Source organism: Lagopus leucura, unplaced genomic scaffold, assembly GCF_019238085.1.
Source record: "Lagopus leucura isolate 7727_CA_CO unplaced genomic scaffold, USGS_WTPT01 Super-Scaffold_100001, whole genome shotgun sequence".
Lineage (NCBI taxonomy): Eukaryota > Metazoa > Chordata > Aves > Galliformes > Phasianidae > Lagopus > Lagopus leucura.
The window spans coordinates 72,637,929-72,654,332 of record NW_024962262.1 but is presented as its reverse complement, the minus strand read 5'-3'; the positions used below and the strand labels follow the sequence as shown (position 1 = coordinate 72,654,332).

Sequence of the window (16,404 nt, the reverse complement as noted above, 5' to 3'; positions counted from 1 at the left end):
GCAACAAGGTGACACACTTGTTTTCATCTGATTTGACCATATCACCAAATGAGAAACATGAAATCAGTATCCCAAGGGGCCTGTTGTTGAACTGATGAAGAAGAGTGTGTTGGGGAATAAAATGACACCATGTGCATGTGCCATGTGCTACAGACACAGCTTGCCACTACACAGGAAGCCAAAACAACTTACACAAGGTATCTGCTGCTCCTCTGGCACAGGCATGAAAGTTACTGAGATGGTGAATTTTGTAGAGGGAAAAATGTATGAGGAGCGGCTGAGACCCCTCGCTGTGCTCAGCCCAGATCAGAGAAGCTGAGGGGAGGCCTGATGGCGGCTGCAGCTCCTCACAGGGAGCGGAGGGGCAGCGCTGAGCTCTGCTCTGTGTGACAGCGACAGGGCCCGAGGGAACGGCATGGAGCTGCGTCAGAGGAGGGCAGCTGGGGGTCAGGGAAAGGGGCTGCACTACAGGGCGGTGGGCATGGCACTTGCCAGAGTTAAAGAAGTGTCTGGACAACGCTCTGAGACATATTATGTGATTTTTGTGTGCTGATATTTGGAGTGAGGATTTGGAGTCACTTATCCTTATAAGTTCCTTCCAACTCAGGATGTTCTGTGATTCTATGATCAGCTTGATCCCAGTGGGTATTCAGTGCATGAGTAAAAAGGGAGAGGGGAAAAAGAGAAGAAAATGTAAAAAGGCTAATAGAAATAATGGCACCAATGTGAATGCACCTGGATGATACGTAACAAGCATTTCCTTAACAGAACACGAAGCTACATTCTTTTTTACTATTCTGAACTCAAGGCCTGGTATGCACTCAAATTTACTAAAATAGCTATTCTAAAACCACAGTGTTCTAAAAGGGTCACTATCAACATCACAGTGGCATTTTTGATAAACAAGGAACACAATGGACCTGTGCATTTTGGCATGGGAGAAAAAAAAAAAAAATCAAAAACACCATGAGAACTATAGCACCATGACAACCTTTTTCTTTTTTTAAATCTGCACGCATAGTGAAAGCTTATCCAAAATAGCAGAAATCTCTGACATAATTTTGATTTCCACAGAGCATGCCTGAAACGGTTAACAGTTTCAGTTGAATGATCAAACAATTTAAACAGCTCCCTCCCTTCATTTCAAGCCGAAAAAGTATCAGCGTGGTGGCTCTGCTGCTATATTCCCTGTATATATTCTATAGACAGGGCAACAAAGTCTCTAGTAGTCACAATTTTCCATTATACGCTGTTTCTTTATGTGGCTTTATCTTACAGGGGAAGTCAAAATACTTAGACAGGCACATCAAAAGAAGGAAAACAAGCAAAGTATACACAGCCTCAAAAGAAAGCTCTTAGCTTTGGAATTCACTTTCTCTGTAATAGTTCACTAGTACCCACATTGCTGACCTTCAGAGCACACTGCAAAACACAACTGTTTATATAACCTTTGCACGATGAGCAACATATTTCGTTTAATCCCTCTGTATTCAATGACAGTACTGAATATGATCAACTAGATTTTTATTTATTTCTCTATTTGTTTGGGATCCTTTGCTCAGGAAAATTTCATGAGTGCATGAGAAAACTGAGTAAAAATTTTGTTACCCAAGAGAACCTAAAGCAGAGAAATATACATGCAGTCACTATTTGAAGACAGTGAAATGTTGGAATATTCTCAATGAGAATAATTTGAAGCCATAAAGTTGCTGTAGGTATTCAGATTTTGATCGTAGTGTAGCTTAGACTTAATCGTGAAAAGCTCTGGTTAAAATGTTAAGTATTTTATATTGGGAAACATTTTTGTATTGTTATGAAATCAAGGCCATGAACATGCTAGGATATTTACTAAAATAGATATCCTAAAATAAGCATGTCAGTTTCCCCATAAAGGAGAGTGGAAGGAAACCTTGAAAAGGAACAGTGCGTAATATTAGCTCTCAGACTTAACACTTGCCTTTTTTTTCCACACAGAATCGCAGAATGGCCCAGGTTGGAAGGGACCTCAAGGATCATGAATCTCCAACTCCTCTGCCACATGCAGGGACCCCATTTAATACTAAACCAGGCTGCCCAAGGCCCCATGCAACCTGGCCTTGAGCACCTCCAAGGATGTGGCATCCACAACCTCTCTGGGCAGCCTGTGCCAGCACCTCACCACTCTCATAGTAAAGAACTTCCCCCTGACATCCAATCTAAATCTTCCCTTCCTCGACTTATAACCATTTACCCTTGTCCTGCTGTTATCTACCCTTTCACTGAGCACAGTTCACAGAAAGATGTTGCAAGATGTAGAAAACAGACACGCAGAGATGTGAAATGGTTTACAAAGAAAATGAGGTAAATTCTGAATAAAGGCAATAAGCTAAATTTCTAATTTCTGCCTGCAGACAGGGAGGAAATAACCCCTTCCAAATGTGACAGAAAGACCAGCTTCAGTCTGGAGGGGTTAAGTCCATCTAGGCTCTCCCATATGACTCAGAACAGGAAGCCTGCACTGCCATGGAACATAAAATGTTAAGAAGCCTTCCCCCCCCCACTTTAAAATGAGTATTATGAAAATAGCTCTGATGTGCTTCATGAATGACTTTCAATTCATTTCTGAGGAGCTTTGTATGCTATTAATGGCTCCAAATGTTTTTATGATATGTTTAACACCAGCTAATATATAAATCTGTAAATGCTGTAGAGTTATCCTGTCTCCTGTCTGCAGCAATTCATTCTGCATATTATTTATTCTTGCAAATGCATATGTGCTTTCATTTAAAAAAAAAATAATAACTGAGTAAAACGAGTTTCCCACAAAAACACAAAATATTTATCTTATGGTCCATTTCTCTCTTGATATGCTGTCCCAAATTTCTTTAAAATCAGATCAGATCTACCAAAGTTACTCTCAGTAAGTATTAGAAGTGTGAAAAATAATCCCTGCTTCTGGGAAAAAGAGATAACAGTATCAGTATTTTCTTTCCTTTGCCAAATACAGCTCCTCGAATTGAATTTAAGTATATTTCAAGATACAGTTGTTCCTTTCAGTACCTAAAGGAGGCCTACAGGAAATCTAGAGCGAGATCTTATAAGGCAGTGCAGTGATAGGGCTTAAGCTGGAGGGGAGCCCAAAGCCCATCCACCCCAACCCCTGCCATGGGCAGGGCTGCCCCCCACCAACTCTGCTGCTCAGGGCCCCATCCAACCTGGCCTTGAGCACCTCCAGGGATGGGGCACCACAGCTTCTCTGGGCAGCTGTGCCAGCACCTCACTGCCTGCTGGGGAAATAATTTCCTCCTAATATCTAACTTAAATTTCCCCCTTTTAGTTTAAAGCCATTCCTCCTTGTCCTACCACTATCAGACCATGTAAAAAGTCAGTCTCCCCCCTGTTTATAAGCTCCCTTCAAGTGTTGGGGAGGCCGCAATGAGATCTCCCCGCGTCCTTCTCCAGACAAAACAAGCCCAGCTCCCTCAACCTGTCTTCAAAGGAGAGGTGCACCAGCCTTCTGTTCATCTTTGTGCCCTCCTCTGGATCTGCTCCAACAGCTCCCCATACTTCTTGTGTGGGGGGCCCCCGTCTAGACGCAGTACTCAAGATGGGGCCTCATGAGGGCAGAGCAGAGGGGGTCAATCACCTCCCTCTCCTTTCTGCCCACCCCTCTTTTGGTGTAGCCCAGGATACTGTTGGCCTTCTGAGCAGCTCTCTCTGCTGGCTCATGTCCAGCTTTTTGTCCAGCAAATCTCCAGCAAAATATTAACTTATATTTTTCTACAATGTTACCAAGAGTTACATTAGTTTATATTACAGTTTCATTAACAAAAGTTTTTCTTGTTTGTTTTTTAATTTGTAGCAGACTTGGTCTTGCAGGGCTTTATCAACAGATTTATTTGATAACTTTGTATATTACAGAGATCTGTATTTTAGTAGCTCAGGCTCCAGTTCTGCGCTAATACCCTTGTTGGCAGCTTCTGTCTAGAACTACAAATCAATTATCCTCACATGTGGATCCGATTGCAAGATTGGGACTGTAAGCATCAGTTGTGTAATGAACACTTCCTTTTTGACTATCAAGCTAAATTTGATCTAACAAAACTAAGTTGATGCAATTATATATGTATATTTAAGACAGTAATTTAGCAAGATAGTCAGTTATAATTTAGGTTACTTATAAAGTTCGCCATTTTTTTCTTAGTAACCATGTTACTATTTAACATACAATTTGTTATTTGAACATTACTCACCACATTGCTTATTCCAATAATTGTACTGATTTTGATACATAAATGTTAAAACTTATAAAGATTATACATATGTTTTCTTCTTTGCGTCTTTTTTTACTTAGTTATAGATTTACAAATTCTACAAAGCATTTAAACACAGGACAGAGTAGGTGTTGACTGAGAATTTCCTAATCCATATTTTCAGTGCTTTCCACAAGAGAGTTTAAGTGATTTGATCTTTGAGTTTAAACTGTATCTAGTAGTCACAGCAGGAATGGCTGTTACAAAAGTGCAGAAAATTAATGCAAAAGTTGGAGTTCAATAAATCAAATCACAGAAAATGTTACTCAAGGCTACTTCAAAAACAAAAGTACAACTGCAATGCTATTATTTTTATCAGTCAAGTAGCTAATAACAACTGTACAACTTGCATCAATGTAAGAAAATTAGTCTTTCAAATATGACTTAATCTCTTCCCTGATGGACAAAGGATATTTAATTAGAAGCAAAAATCCCATGTGCCAAGTTATGCCTTCTAATACAGAACCATTTCAGTGGAAAATGAAGTCTTTCAAGAAAGCATATCCAGTGGTCCTCATTTGTGAGTCCTGCCCTTTCATGTTGACTGAACATGTGCTACCCTCAGCTGTATCAGAGCTTGAGAAAGGGCCATGAAGGTTTATGTAATAAGAACCTGTCTCCTACAAAGAATTTTCAGTGTCCACACAAAATGACCATTTTGGTGGCTTCTCCAGCTCAGTCGGCTAGAAGGGACCTAATTTGTATCAAATAATCAATGGATATTCCATGTTCAGTAAACAAAATCATTTTTCTCAGTCTGGAAAGAAAGTTGACAGCATAAAGCAATTATGCTTGGTAGATCAATCTGTTCTTTTTGTTGCCAATGTGTAAGCAGCACCACAGGAAAAATAATTCAGCAAAAGGCTCTTACAATCCACTTGCATCTCTGCAGTAGTTGCAAAATAAAGAAAACAAATAACTGTTGCAATGAACCTTAACAATGAGAACAGATAATGTTACATATCAAGTAATAAATTGCTCCTGTACAATACAGTGGGTAACTAGTAATTTTCAATACAAATGAAAACACTGGGAAGAAAGCTTGGACTAAGACAGTTTGTGCCCAGCCTTTGTAGATTTAAAGCATATTGCATATTGTGAAATAAAACTTGCCTCAAAGAAACGGTATTCATAACCCTTATTTCTTGATAGATGAAGTAATCTTTCTTGGCATAAAATTTCTTCTCCTTCCATCAAATAGCAAACAAATTAAAGAACTATCCCCAGAGTCTGAGGCAGGCACTAGGCCTGTCCTCTCACCATCACTGATTTTTGGTATCTTTTTGTGTTTTATAGTTAAAAGATGGAAAAGATTTCATTCACTGTAACATTTACTCTGTGATTAAAATTCTCTTCAAGTCTCCATTACACTTCTTTAAGACTGGATTCTGATGCATTTTCCCAAGTCATACAAGGAGTATAAAATGGCAACAGAAAGATAAAGGACACAATATTCAATGTGATTTGCTATCTTAAGTTTAATAGTCTGTTTCTCTATAATTGCTCTCACCAGGAGTCTGACCACATGAGAACAACATCTTTGAACTATTTGAAGGAGTCAAAAGAACACTCATTAAGGATGTTTCTTTCCTTTTACCTGAGGCCATGTTTGTTTTAGGTAAGTATGCTTTGGGAGTTAAGATAAAGGAGGGGCTGAGAGGCCAAGACAAGCAGCCAGCCTGCCACAGAAACAGTAGGCTTTAGATCATCAAAAACCATGGAGGGTGCAGCTGTAGATTTCTTGCTCCAGGCTACAGTGGATCACATCTGTCAGTGCTCCAGAGATGCCCAGCAACACTCACTCAATCCAAGAGAGCAGCCAGAGAGGTAAGGCAGAGACAGGCAGACTCCTGACTCCTTCCAAACTCCAGAATTACTGAAAAAAATAGGATTTCCTTAAAAAAGGAAACCACTTTATGGAGAGAAGTCTCTAAGCGTAGCTATTCCCTTTAAAATAGACTGCCAGCTATATCATAGATATCAGTAAATGGATTCCACCAGAAAGAACATGAATATGGTCACTTTAAAGACTGCCAAGAAGCTCAGACTGTAAGTACCATTTGAATGCAGTAATTCTAGATTTGTGCAGAAAATGAAACACAATTTTTAACTTCAGAAACAGCAGGCAAAAAAAAGTTTAACTTTTTTTTAAACTTTTTAAACTTTTTTTTTAACTTTTAATTTGGGACTGATATTTTATTTTTCTGATATTTTATCCTTTTCAGTCAAGTATTTCAGAATATATTTCTAAACAAAAGCAAATGAATAATAAGCTTGCAATAACTGTTTTTTTTTTTAAACTTATTTAGCTTTTGCATCTGATATAACTTTTCAATTTCCCCTATTAAAAAAATGGTAATTAGATCCAATCTCCCATGATAGTTTAACATTGTCTAATCAATAAATGATCAGGCACTCAGTGATCATAAGCAATCATTAATTAGACATAGTGCCAAAGATGAAGAGTTACTTTTCATTTTGCAGCAGTGGTACATAAATAGAAAATACTTCTGTGAAATTTTAGTAGGAAATATTACCATAGTTATAAATGTACAAGTGATTATCTAGTTTGTTTAATGAGATCATATACAGAAGACAGACCAATATTGCCATAGAAATCAGACTCATCATATCAAAACAAGTCTTTTGCAACTTGGGATATATCTATTTTGTGATCAAAATGTGTTGAGGAAAAAAAAAAAGTCATGTTGCTTTTTTTTTTTTTTTTCAAAAGACTTCAGCAGACAGTAACAAAAGAACTATTTTATGGGTACTCTATGGATATTACCACAGAGAATTAATTGTGGGAACGCCATTTTATCTTAATCTTTCAGCAGCCCTGTTTTATGGAGGCCCTGGATGCCCACAGCCAGGGATGGTGAAATGACAGAGAATCAACAAATGGTGAGATTAAATTCTGGAGAAAAGAATCCTTATCGAAAACAGGTGCAGAAATGAAAGCTATCTGAACACAGCAAGCGAGGCTCGGTCTTTTAATCATTTCCTTTTCCAATTTCAAAGTACTTTCTTCAGCACTGACAAATGTTTCCAATTATGATGCTCCATGCATGGCAATGTGTAAAAGTATCTCTAATTTTGTACCAGATTTAGAATCATTAGCTGCAGAAAACACTGCTTACTAAGACAGTTTAACATCAGTTTTTATTTCTTTACAAAAATAAGAATATTCTCTGTTTGAAATTTCCACACTTAATTCATATGTGAGATTTTGTACAGGGGAGAAAAAATTTTGAGTGAAAATGATTTTGAGGTGAAATTAAAAAAAATATCTTCAGGTGCACAGTTGTATTGATTGATTTTTTCTTTTGAGGGGGATGTTGCTATAGCTAAAGCAGATAGAAAATCAACAGAAGAATCAATTTAAAAGCTCTTATTGGCAAACTCCAACTCCGAAAGGCCCACCAATTAATAACTATATTTACTTATTCATTTAGGAAGATTTATTAGTTAAGAGGATAAAACTGAAGAGAGATATAAGCACATTCAACATAGGTCCCAGTACTGCAAACTTAAAAAAATAAAAGTATTGAAATGGTGCTTTAGTGCTTAGTTTTGAGCATACTAATGAGTTTTTGCAGCATCAGATTCACGGCTACATCTTCAACTTTTTTTTTGCCAAAGGATCAGCAGGTTAGGACAACAACTTTCCTTGGCATAAATCTTAAAATGTTCACAATTTCTAACACATTCTAATACATGTAATGCCTTTTTTATCGTGTACTTTTTGTCTCCTGAAGGTGGAGGCTATAGCTGTACAGATCTGCTGGAGTACCATGCTCCTGGCAGGAACTGTGGGGAAAACCTGTGGAACAGCATCATTCCCAAAAGCATCTGTAAATTTGCTAAGGATGAGAGTTGTCCTATTATCACAGGAGATGCTCAGTAATGCATAGGTACATCCCACAGCTGTGGAAAACAACAGGCATCTTCTTCAGCAAATTACTGAGGTTTCTGACTGAATCAGATTTGCGATTAATTGGCGTTATAGGATGCTGTATTTCAACCTGGAAAGTATATGCTTACAATGTATTTAGTAAATACCAATTAATGCATATATTATTTTTAAAAATATGTGTTCTGAACAGAAAATGGCAGAAAAACGGTTCAATAAAAGTAAAAAGACTATTTTAATTTTAACATAGGTATGAAAGGAGAAAAATTGCATATGGTGTCTATTATTTAACATAGATATTACGATCACACTACAATTTTCAGCCAGATCAGGAGTCCATTTTATCAGGTGCTGTGGAAAAAAAGTAAACGAGTCTCTGCTTAAAAACCAACATCAGCCTAACAGGCTTGAGAGGAAAACATGTTGGCTACAAGACAGGCAGACATGGGAGAAAAGGGCCGACATGAAAGGTACAGAGGAAATTCTGTAAGATACCTTGCATGATCTGTAACCAAAGGGTTTTTTGGGGCCCATCAAAATACTCATTTGGAAACCTACTTCCTCAGAAAAACGAATGAATTGTTCTGACAGTGGCATAAGTCATCTTTGTTTTTTCTTCTTTTCACTAGCAGTTCTACCACAACAGGGTAAAATTTTACTATTTATGCGAAGTCAAGTTTATGCTAACAGTAATAGATGTCTTATTTAAGATATGGTAGAGAACACATGTTCACAAGACCAAGTTATAGGAATCAGTGACTTTGGGAGATGCTTTCAGGTTTGCAGTCTTAATAGGATTTGGTAATGTTAACATTTGCAGGCTCTTACTATTACTGTGAACTTATTTTGAAAGAAATTAGTATTTGCCAAATTTTGTATTGAAATTTAAAATTCATTTTTGCTGCCTAGTTTGTTCTATCAAAAATGCTTGCTTTTAAAATCAGTAAATAGAAATGCCAGATACCAGTTGTCTCTTGACTTAATTGTTGGATTCTTAATGCACTCATGGGATCTCTGATTACAACTAAGCTTGCTTAGACTTGAACATTCCACCTCCAATCTGCTGGCTAGTATAGATAGAGGCGTATTTTATAATACCTTAAACCCCCCAGTCTCTTAAACTGTCTGAAAATCCTTTCAATCACTGAAGTTCTGTTTGGTGGCATTACTAGACCACCAATCTAAAAACAGATATTCTATACAGCCTTAAGCAGAATGTACAATACTTCATAGCTTTATGGTTCATACAATATACAAGTTGAAACTGTTAAATGCACAGCTATGGGCAGCGTACGGGCACAAATAATATCTGGACAACGGAATAAAAAAACTCAGAATATCAAAGAAAGAAACATAGTCACATAATTTTACAGTTGTTTGTAGAAGAAAAGAGTGAAATCTTCATTTTTAACCTATTCTATATCATAAGTGTGTCTCTTTACAGTCACAACCAGATGGTCAGCTAACGAATTTTAGATCAAAAGGAGCCCTGGGGTTTCAACATCCAGTGAGGTGAGTTAAATACCATCACTCGATTCAGGGAAGAAAACATGCTGAAAGAAAATATTTCTTCTAGGGAAAAGTATTACTTTGTCTCTGGAGTGTCTTTTTGTCACGGTGCATTTTAACAACTCACCAAAATTTGTTGATATTTATCTTCCCACAAGGAAAAATGCCCAGGCTGAACAGAACATGAAAGAATACTCCAGTAATGAAAATGAGAAAAAAGTCACCTTATAAAAACATCTAACTTAATCTAATTTGTATCTCCATATAATATATAATAACATAATAATAATATATAATATCTTACATGTTATTCCAAATTTACAAATGCCAGATAGTGAACATGAACAGATACTAATGCCGTGTGATTTGTTACACATATTTGTCTTGAGTCTGCTGAAATTTGTTCTTTAATAAAAATTGAATTCCAGGTAATCTTTTCCTCTATTTCCTATTCTTGGAGGAATTACAAGTCTTTCCACTCCCATTTAAATTCTGTATGGTTTAGTGACACAGAAATTCCTGATGTGAACTTGTAATTACAAGAGGAAAATTAATGGAAAATCCCTCTTTATTACAAGCAAATTTTAAATTAGTTGAAAACTGGCATAAGTGGAATGAAGGAATAGATGTGTACACATATGCATGCAAACCTCATGAACATATGTAAAAAGACCAAACAAAATTTTGCTTTAGTGGAAAAACAGGTGAAAACCTGAAGTGTAAATTAATACTCATTCAAGATTTAAAAAAAAAAAAAAAAAAAAAGAAAAGTAATTCTGAAATAAATCTCTTCCAGCTGAAGACACTAAAAAAAAACTAAGATCAATCTCTGTGCAAGAGGCAACCCACCCCAATCTTAATGTGGTGTCTTAATCTTAATTCCAGAATCACATAACGTTCTTCAGCCTTCTTGCAGTCACACAGGACACGTCCATGTACTGTGCTAAGACAAAACAAAAAATCTCAAGCACACATCACTGCCCTGTCAACATTTTATCATGGAGGGACCTTAGATAAATATATTACAAAATATGAACAAAGCAACTGAGGTAATTTGAAGTTAATAGCACATTTTAGTCAGCAACTCTTATTTTAAAGGAGAAGGAGCCCCAGGATTTTTCTGCCTTCAGAGAAAGAAAAAAAATAGATTTTAATAGCCAAGCTAGGTAAGCTGTCTCATGATTTTAATTTTTCTCTTTCAATATGCTTTCTTATCAGACTTTATCTGCCTAAATCCAAATGCCAAAAGTTTCTTAATAACATTGGAGAGAAGGTTCTGGCTAACTTTCCAGTACAAGCGACAATTCACTTCTACAATGATGACACTGACTCTGAAGAAGATGAGGAAGAAACCAGTTCCGCCTAGCAACTAAAAATTACTAGCCTTTCCAAATTCATAATTAAAAAATTAAGAAAGGAATTAAAAGGAACTGTCAAGAATGTCTGTACAAACATCTGACTGAAGAAAGAAGCACATCAAAGCTCATATGAAGACTATTTATAGCTAACTAAATAAGAATGAGTCAATGCAACTGGAAACAGAGGAAATCCTTTTGTGTTTCAAAAGACTTTTAAATAAAACCCTGAAACTTTACTAAAAGATCATAATGTTCTCAATTGTGTTGGTTTAAACAACAGTTGGATTAAGAACATGAAGAACATTGCATTTAGTTACTTTCTTTTACATGCAGCATGAAAATAGGACTGGTTATAGGGCAAAATAATGTAATACAAAGCTCCAAAATAAACCAAAGGCTTTGAGCCGTGATGTTTCTAAGAATTTAAGTAAGAAGTGATTTCAAATGCAAAGAATATTTCATATCATTTCTGTGGAGCACATTTATTCTGATTTGAACGCTGTATGCCAGACTAACCTAATTCATTTCAACTTCCCTGTCAGGACAAGTTAAATATGACAGTCTTGTGATGTCTCCTGTTTTTCTCAGACTTTCCCACTCTAATAGAGAAGTCCTTTCTATCAGTCAGAAAAGTCAATTAATGGCACATTAAAACATGTGTTATGTATGGTTGTTTTGGTCTTATTTGTTACAACATTGAAAACATATTTTTACAGTCTATTGTGCTTGAGTCTACAATTCTGTTACAACTGACTTAGTGTAGATTCCTATCTGGTGTGTATCTCACCATTTTGATATTTCTTTTACACTGATATTCAGAAAAACTTAAATTACTAATTTTCAAAAGCATCATTGCTGTAATTAACAATGTCAATGTATCTATTCCTACACAGTTAAACCATTAGGAAAGAAGTAAGAGCTTGTTATAACCTGTTTTGTTTAAGCTTTTTTTTTTTTGCATAAATAGTATGTGTGCTCAGGGAGTCAGCCATTACTTGCGTTGCTATGCCAGGATTTTTTTACATAGCGCAAGGATAAGGAGTTTGGCCACAATATGCTTCAGAATTATCTCTAACTAAAACTGTGATACTTTTCCCAGAGAAAAGGCAAAAGCAGCATCCAAGGTTCTTGACAGCCTTGTGACACCACAAACTACTGTTGGTGGTGTAGATAAGGCCAGATGATTATAAGCTTGTCAGATATTCCTCTTCGTAGAATAAACTGTCAAACAAAGCTGGAGTATTATAAATTCCAAGTCTAGCAACGATTCCAAATGAGCCATCACATTAGAATGGAAGATCTTTTGCTTTTTCAGAAATTCCATTTACAAACTAGGGAGTGGATCTATTAATTAAATTTACACAGGGAAACAGTAACTTCTAATATACATAATTACAATAACTAGAGTAATTTGTAAATCCCAATATGACAAATGAAAATTCAGCTTTCTGACACTTCACTCATTCATCATCTCCAATATATTCCCTCCCCAGCAAATGGAATTGCCACATAGACATTCTAAAGGTCATAGTGATCATAAGATTATGTATGGTCCAGTTTCAACGTCGTAGGCTTGTAGCTCATTTAAGCAGAAGAACATCCAAGATCACTTAGCAGATCAGTTACAATGACATACTTCCAATGCTAGCCAAATTATATTATATATATATATAATATATATATATATTATATATATATTATATATATATATAATATATATATATATTATAATGTATAATATAATATATATATTATATATATTATTATATTATATATATTATATATATATATAATATATATTATACATTATATATATATATATTATACATATATATATATAATATATATTATACATTGACCCTCAACTTCTTCCTTGCCAGTTCTTATTCTCAGTTGGGTTCAGTCAGAACATCTGATGTTTCTGCCCTCACTTTCTGAGTCCTGAGCACTTTTCACCTTTTAAGACACTTCTGTGTGCATCCATGCTGTTGTTTTTCTCTCACACAAACCAATATTGCTAAAGTGCTCAGAACTCCACTGTTGTTTACTGGAATCTAGAGGGATGTGCTGAGTGTTCTATCTGCTTCCATTTTGAAAATGGTTCAGTAGCTAGGTAGTTATCTCACATCTCCACAATGAGCAGTGCTCCCTAACGAACACATTACACTGAAGAGCTATTTGCATTACACAGATGATGTCGCCAACTAAGGACTCATAATGTAAATTAACAATCTAACAGAAACATTCTTCTAACAGAAACATTCTTCAGGTTTCTTCCTTACTGATCCTTAACATTCTGTAAGGCCATACTGCCTGTTACTTTGCCCTACATAGTTTCTCTCTCTGCCCTGAAGAAGCCCAACAGTGGACCATATCCATCTGGCAAGATTAGTACATTCTTGGAGTCACAGTCATCCAGCAAGAGCAGGTGTTTAGATTGTTGCAGGATAGGAACAAGGATCTAATATCTGTAGGTCTCAAAGACATAAACAGAAGGCAGTCTCAGTTGTAAACAAGATTAGTCTTCCTACATTAAGAAGTTTTGAGTCAGAAACATTTGCATCAACAGGAGGGACTACATGCCCACACTGAAGTTATCATGTTTTCAAACAGACAGAGCTTTTGAAGATCTGTATGTGAAGCTGATATCCTATTCTCAGCATTAGCCTATCATCCTCAAGACACTCATTTCCTTTCTGTGGAACTCTGTGATCCTGCCCTGCACCCTCACCAGCTGGCAGCCAACCAGCTTACACTGGGCTGTACAAAAGCATCCTGGACAACAAACAAGCAGTATGCCAGAACATAATGATTTTTGGTTGGAGAAGATTTTGAGAAAATGAGAGCATTGTTTTCAATGTATTACTTTTCAGGAGTGTTGACACAGAACCTTTGACAAAGAAAAAAGATAACAAGAATGTGGACTACGCAAACAACAAAGCAGATCAGAACTTTTCAACCTGGGAGATGTGACTGAGTATACAAATCTAGTTCTGGCTACCTGAGAGGTTTGCAGATAGCAGAGAATGACTGACCATCAGATGAAAATAGTAAACAGTGAGTGTAAAAAGAGAGGATGTTAACTAAATTTGCTTTTGGTCTCACATGCAGCATTCTCAAATGGGCCACATCCTTGCCCATCTGATGTAGGTGTAGTTTCAGTGACACAAGCAACTGCTGTTGCAAATTCATACCTTTGAAACAAACAAAAAAATAACTGACAACTTTAAAGAAATGTGTTCCTCAGAAGAGTACAACAAACCTTGCTATTAGGAAAATGCAACTGGATGATAGATAACCATCTTACCAAAGGTAGTTGGAAATATGAAAATAAATCACCTTACACATATGCAGCAGTCTGACAGCATTATATCAGCAGGCACTGATTCAGTTTCTCAGTACCACTCTGATTACATCCCATTTGCTTTCCCTTTTATCATCAAATTCCACTTTCAAATTCAGGTAACACTACTATAATATTTTCATTACTAGTAATATTTAGCTACAGTTATTTGTGGAAGCCAAATTATATTATTCTTTTCCCCATCATGCCAGCAATTTATTTTTTTGTGTGTGTCAGATAACTCTTCATCTCTTCGTGTTACAATGTCAACATAAACTTATTTGCACACTTAAAATGTGCACTGTGATCTGTTACCTGTTTGGTAATGACTAAATAAGGACTAGAAGTGAATCAATTATAGCAACCCTGCTGCTCAACTGCAGTTAACTTCCAGTTTTCAGTTCTAGTTTGTTACCTCATCTGCAGTTTGACCTTGCGAAGTTTTCAGTGACCTTAGAATCATCCATCAGTTCCAGGAAAAAGATAACAAAGCATCCCCAGATAATGACTTTATCATGAGCGTACTACTTCAAAGACAAGGCTAGCCATCTACTACCTTACAGATTAATTTGTTGGCTCTGAATCTTTGTTTCACGGAACTTTCGACAGTAGTTCCACAACTGTAATGTTTCCAGCAAATGCTACCTTTTGACTTCCGCTGTTTGTTTAAAATTCGGAAAACTGGAAGTTGAATGCTGGACAGATATGTAGACAAGGTCTATGATTTTATTTCTACTGCATGCGTTCTTGAGGAAAGTCAAAAAAGGTGTATTCACCAAACAGTCTTGAATCCTACCTCCAAACTCTTTTAAGACAAACTTGTGAGGGATACACATGTCTAAGAGGAGTATATCTATTATATGATCTAATATTTTTTAAGAGTTATTTTTTTACACAGTAATAGCTATTTTTCTTTTCAGCCAAATTATCATGGAAGCTATTTTCTTTCTTTTTTTCCCTGAACTGTATTTGTGCTGAGAGAATAACATCATCAACAGCACTGAATTGCTACCTCTGAAATGAGGTAATCTTCACAACAGTTGTTTTTACGAGCTCTGGAGACAAAATCTGTCCCAAGCACTGGAACGCCTAACATTTAATGACACTCCACACAGTCATGATTTCTAAACTAGATCAGCTGCTTCTAAGTTCATAATTAAGTTCAGGCATCAAAACTGTGCAGAGTAGAAACAAAATCTACTTTGGTAATGTTTCTGCAAGGAAACTGTCTGAACAAGACGATCGTTTCCAAAACTACCTCCTCAGACTACAGTTCATTTCATGAATAGAGCGAGAAACACAAAAACAAAACAAAACAAAATAAAATTAAAACAACCATTGGATTTATTTTACAACTGACTGGAAATGTAACAGCACATCAGCAACCAGAACATTTCATTAAGTATTTTAGCTACTCAGACTCAAGCACCAAAGTAAAAGATGCATTATGGAACAAAGCGTGTTTATGTAGAAATTATTTATTTACTATTTTCTTTGTGAATCAGAAATACTTTATCATTTACATCCATAAAAGAAAGTGAAGCCCATATAAACTGCCTGGTAAAGAAAATATTTAGAAGGATTTTTTTTTTTTTTTAAGTGTTTGAAAGGGCTTTTTGACTAAATTGCTGAGCCTCTCACAGTATCTGTAGGTGGGAGCTTCAGCACGGATTTGACATACTGGAGAAACATTGCTCCGTACGAGGGCAAACATCTTGAAGTTTCTTACCAAACTGACTGATACATCAGGTGCAGCCAAGACAGTGGTTTGTTACACTTTTCTGGGCCAGAAAGGAGAAGCAGCGGAGAATAGGAAAAAAAGACAAATTCTGTTTAGGTCACCTTAATGTCACCTCCACCCTCCCATTTATCACAGGATGGTTTGTTCTACAGTCACGGTCGCTTCTCTTCTTGACGCTTGCCTCATTTAACTTACAGCAGCATCTTAAGGCCCACAATAAGGGAATGATAAAATGTACTACCTTACCC

General features: G+C 36.4%; 1 protein-coding gene across 1 annotated transcript; it reads left to right on the top strand.

The window, feature by feature from the left end:
* The first annotated feature begins 6,009 nt into the window (after positions 1–6,009).
* RIPPLY3 (ripply transcriptional repressor 3) lies at positions 6,010–11,080 on the top strand. The gene is made up of 4 exons (XM_042868548.1): positions 6,010–6,119; positions 7,127–7,196; positions 9,650–9,717; positions 10,933–11,080. The coding sequence occupies exons 1-4, from the start codon at positions 6,010–6,012 to the stop codon at positions 11,078–11,080; spliced, it is 396 nt and encodes a 131-aa protein (XP_042724482.1).
* Positions 11,081–16,404: the final 5,324 nt, after the last annotated feature.

What these genes read in the sequence shown, in the direction of transcription:
- RIPPLY3 (XM_042868548.1), top strand. Translation starts at nt 6,010, where the DNA reads ATGGAGGGTGCAGCTGTAGATTTCTTGCTCCAGGCTACAGTGGATCAC. An exon ending in CCAAGAGAGCAGCCAGAGAG is followed by an intron (nt 6,120 to 7,126) that starts GTAAGGCAGAGA and finishes TTAATCTTTCAG; the next exon opens with CAGCCCTGTTTTATGGAGGC. An exon ending in TGACAGAGAATCAACAAATG is followed by an intron (nt 7,197 to 9,649) that starts GTGAGATTAAAT and finishes GTCTCTTTACAG; the next exon opens with TCACAACCAGATGGTCAGCT.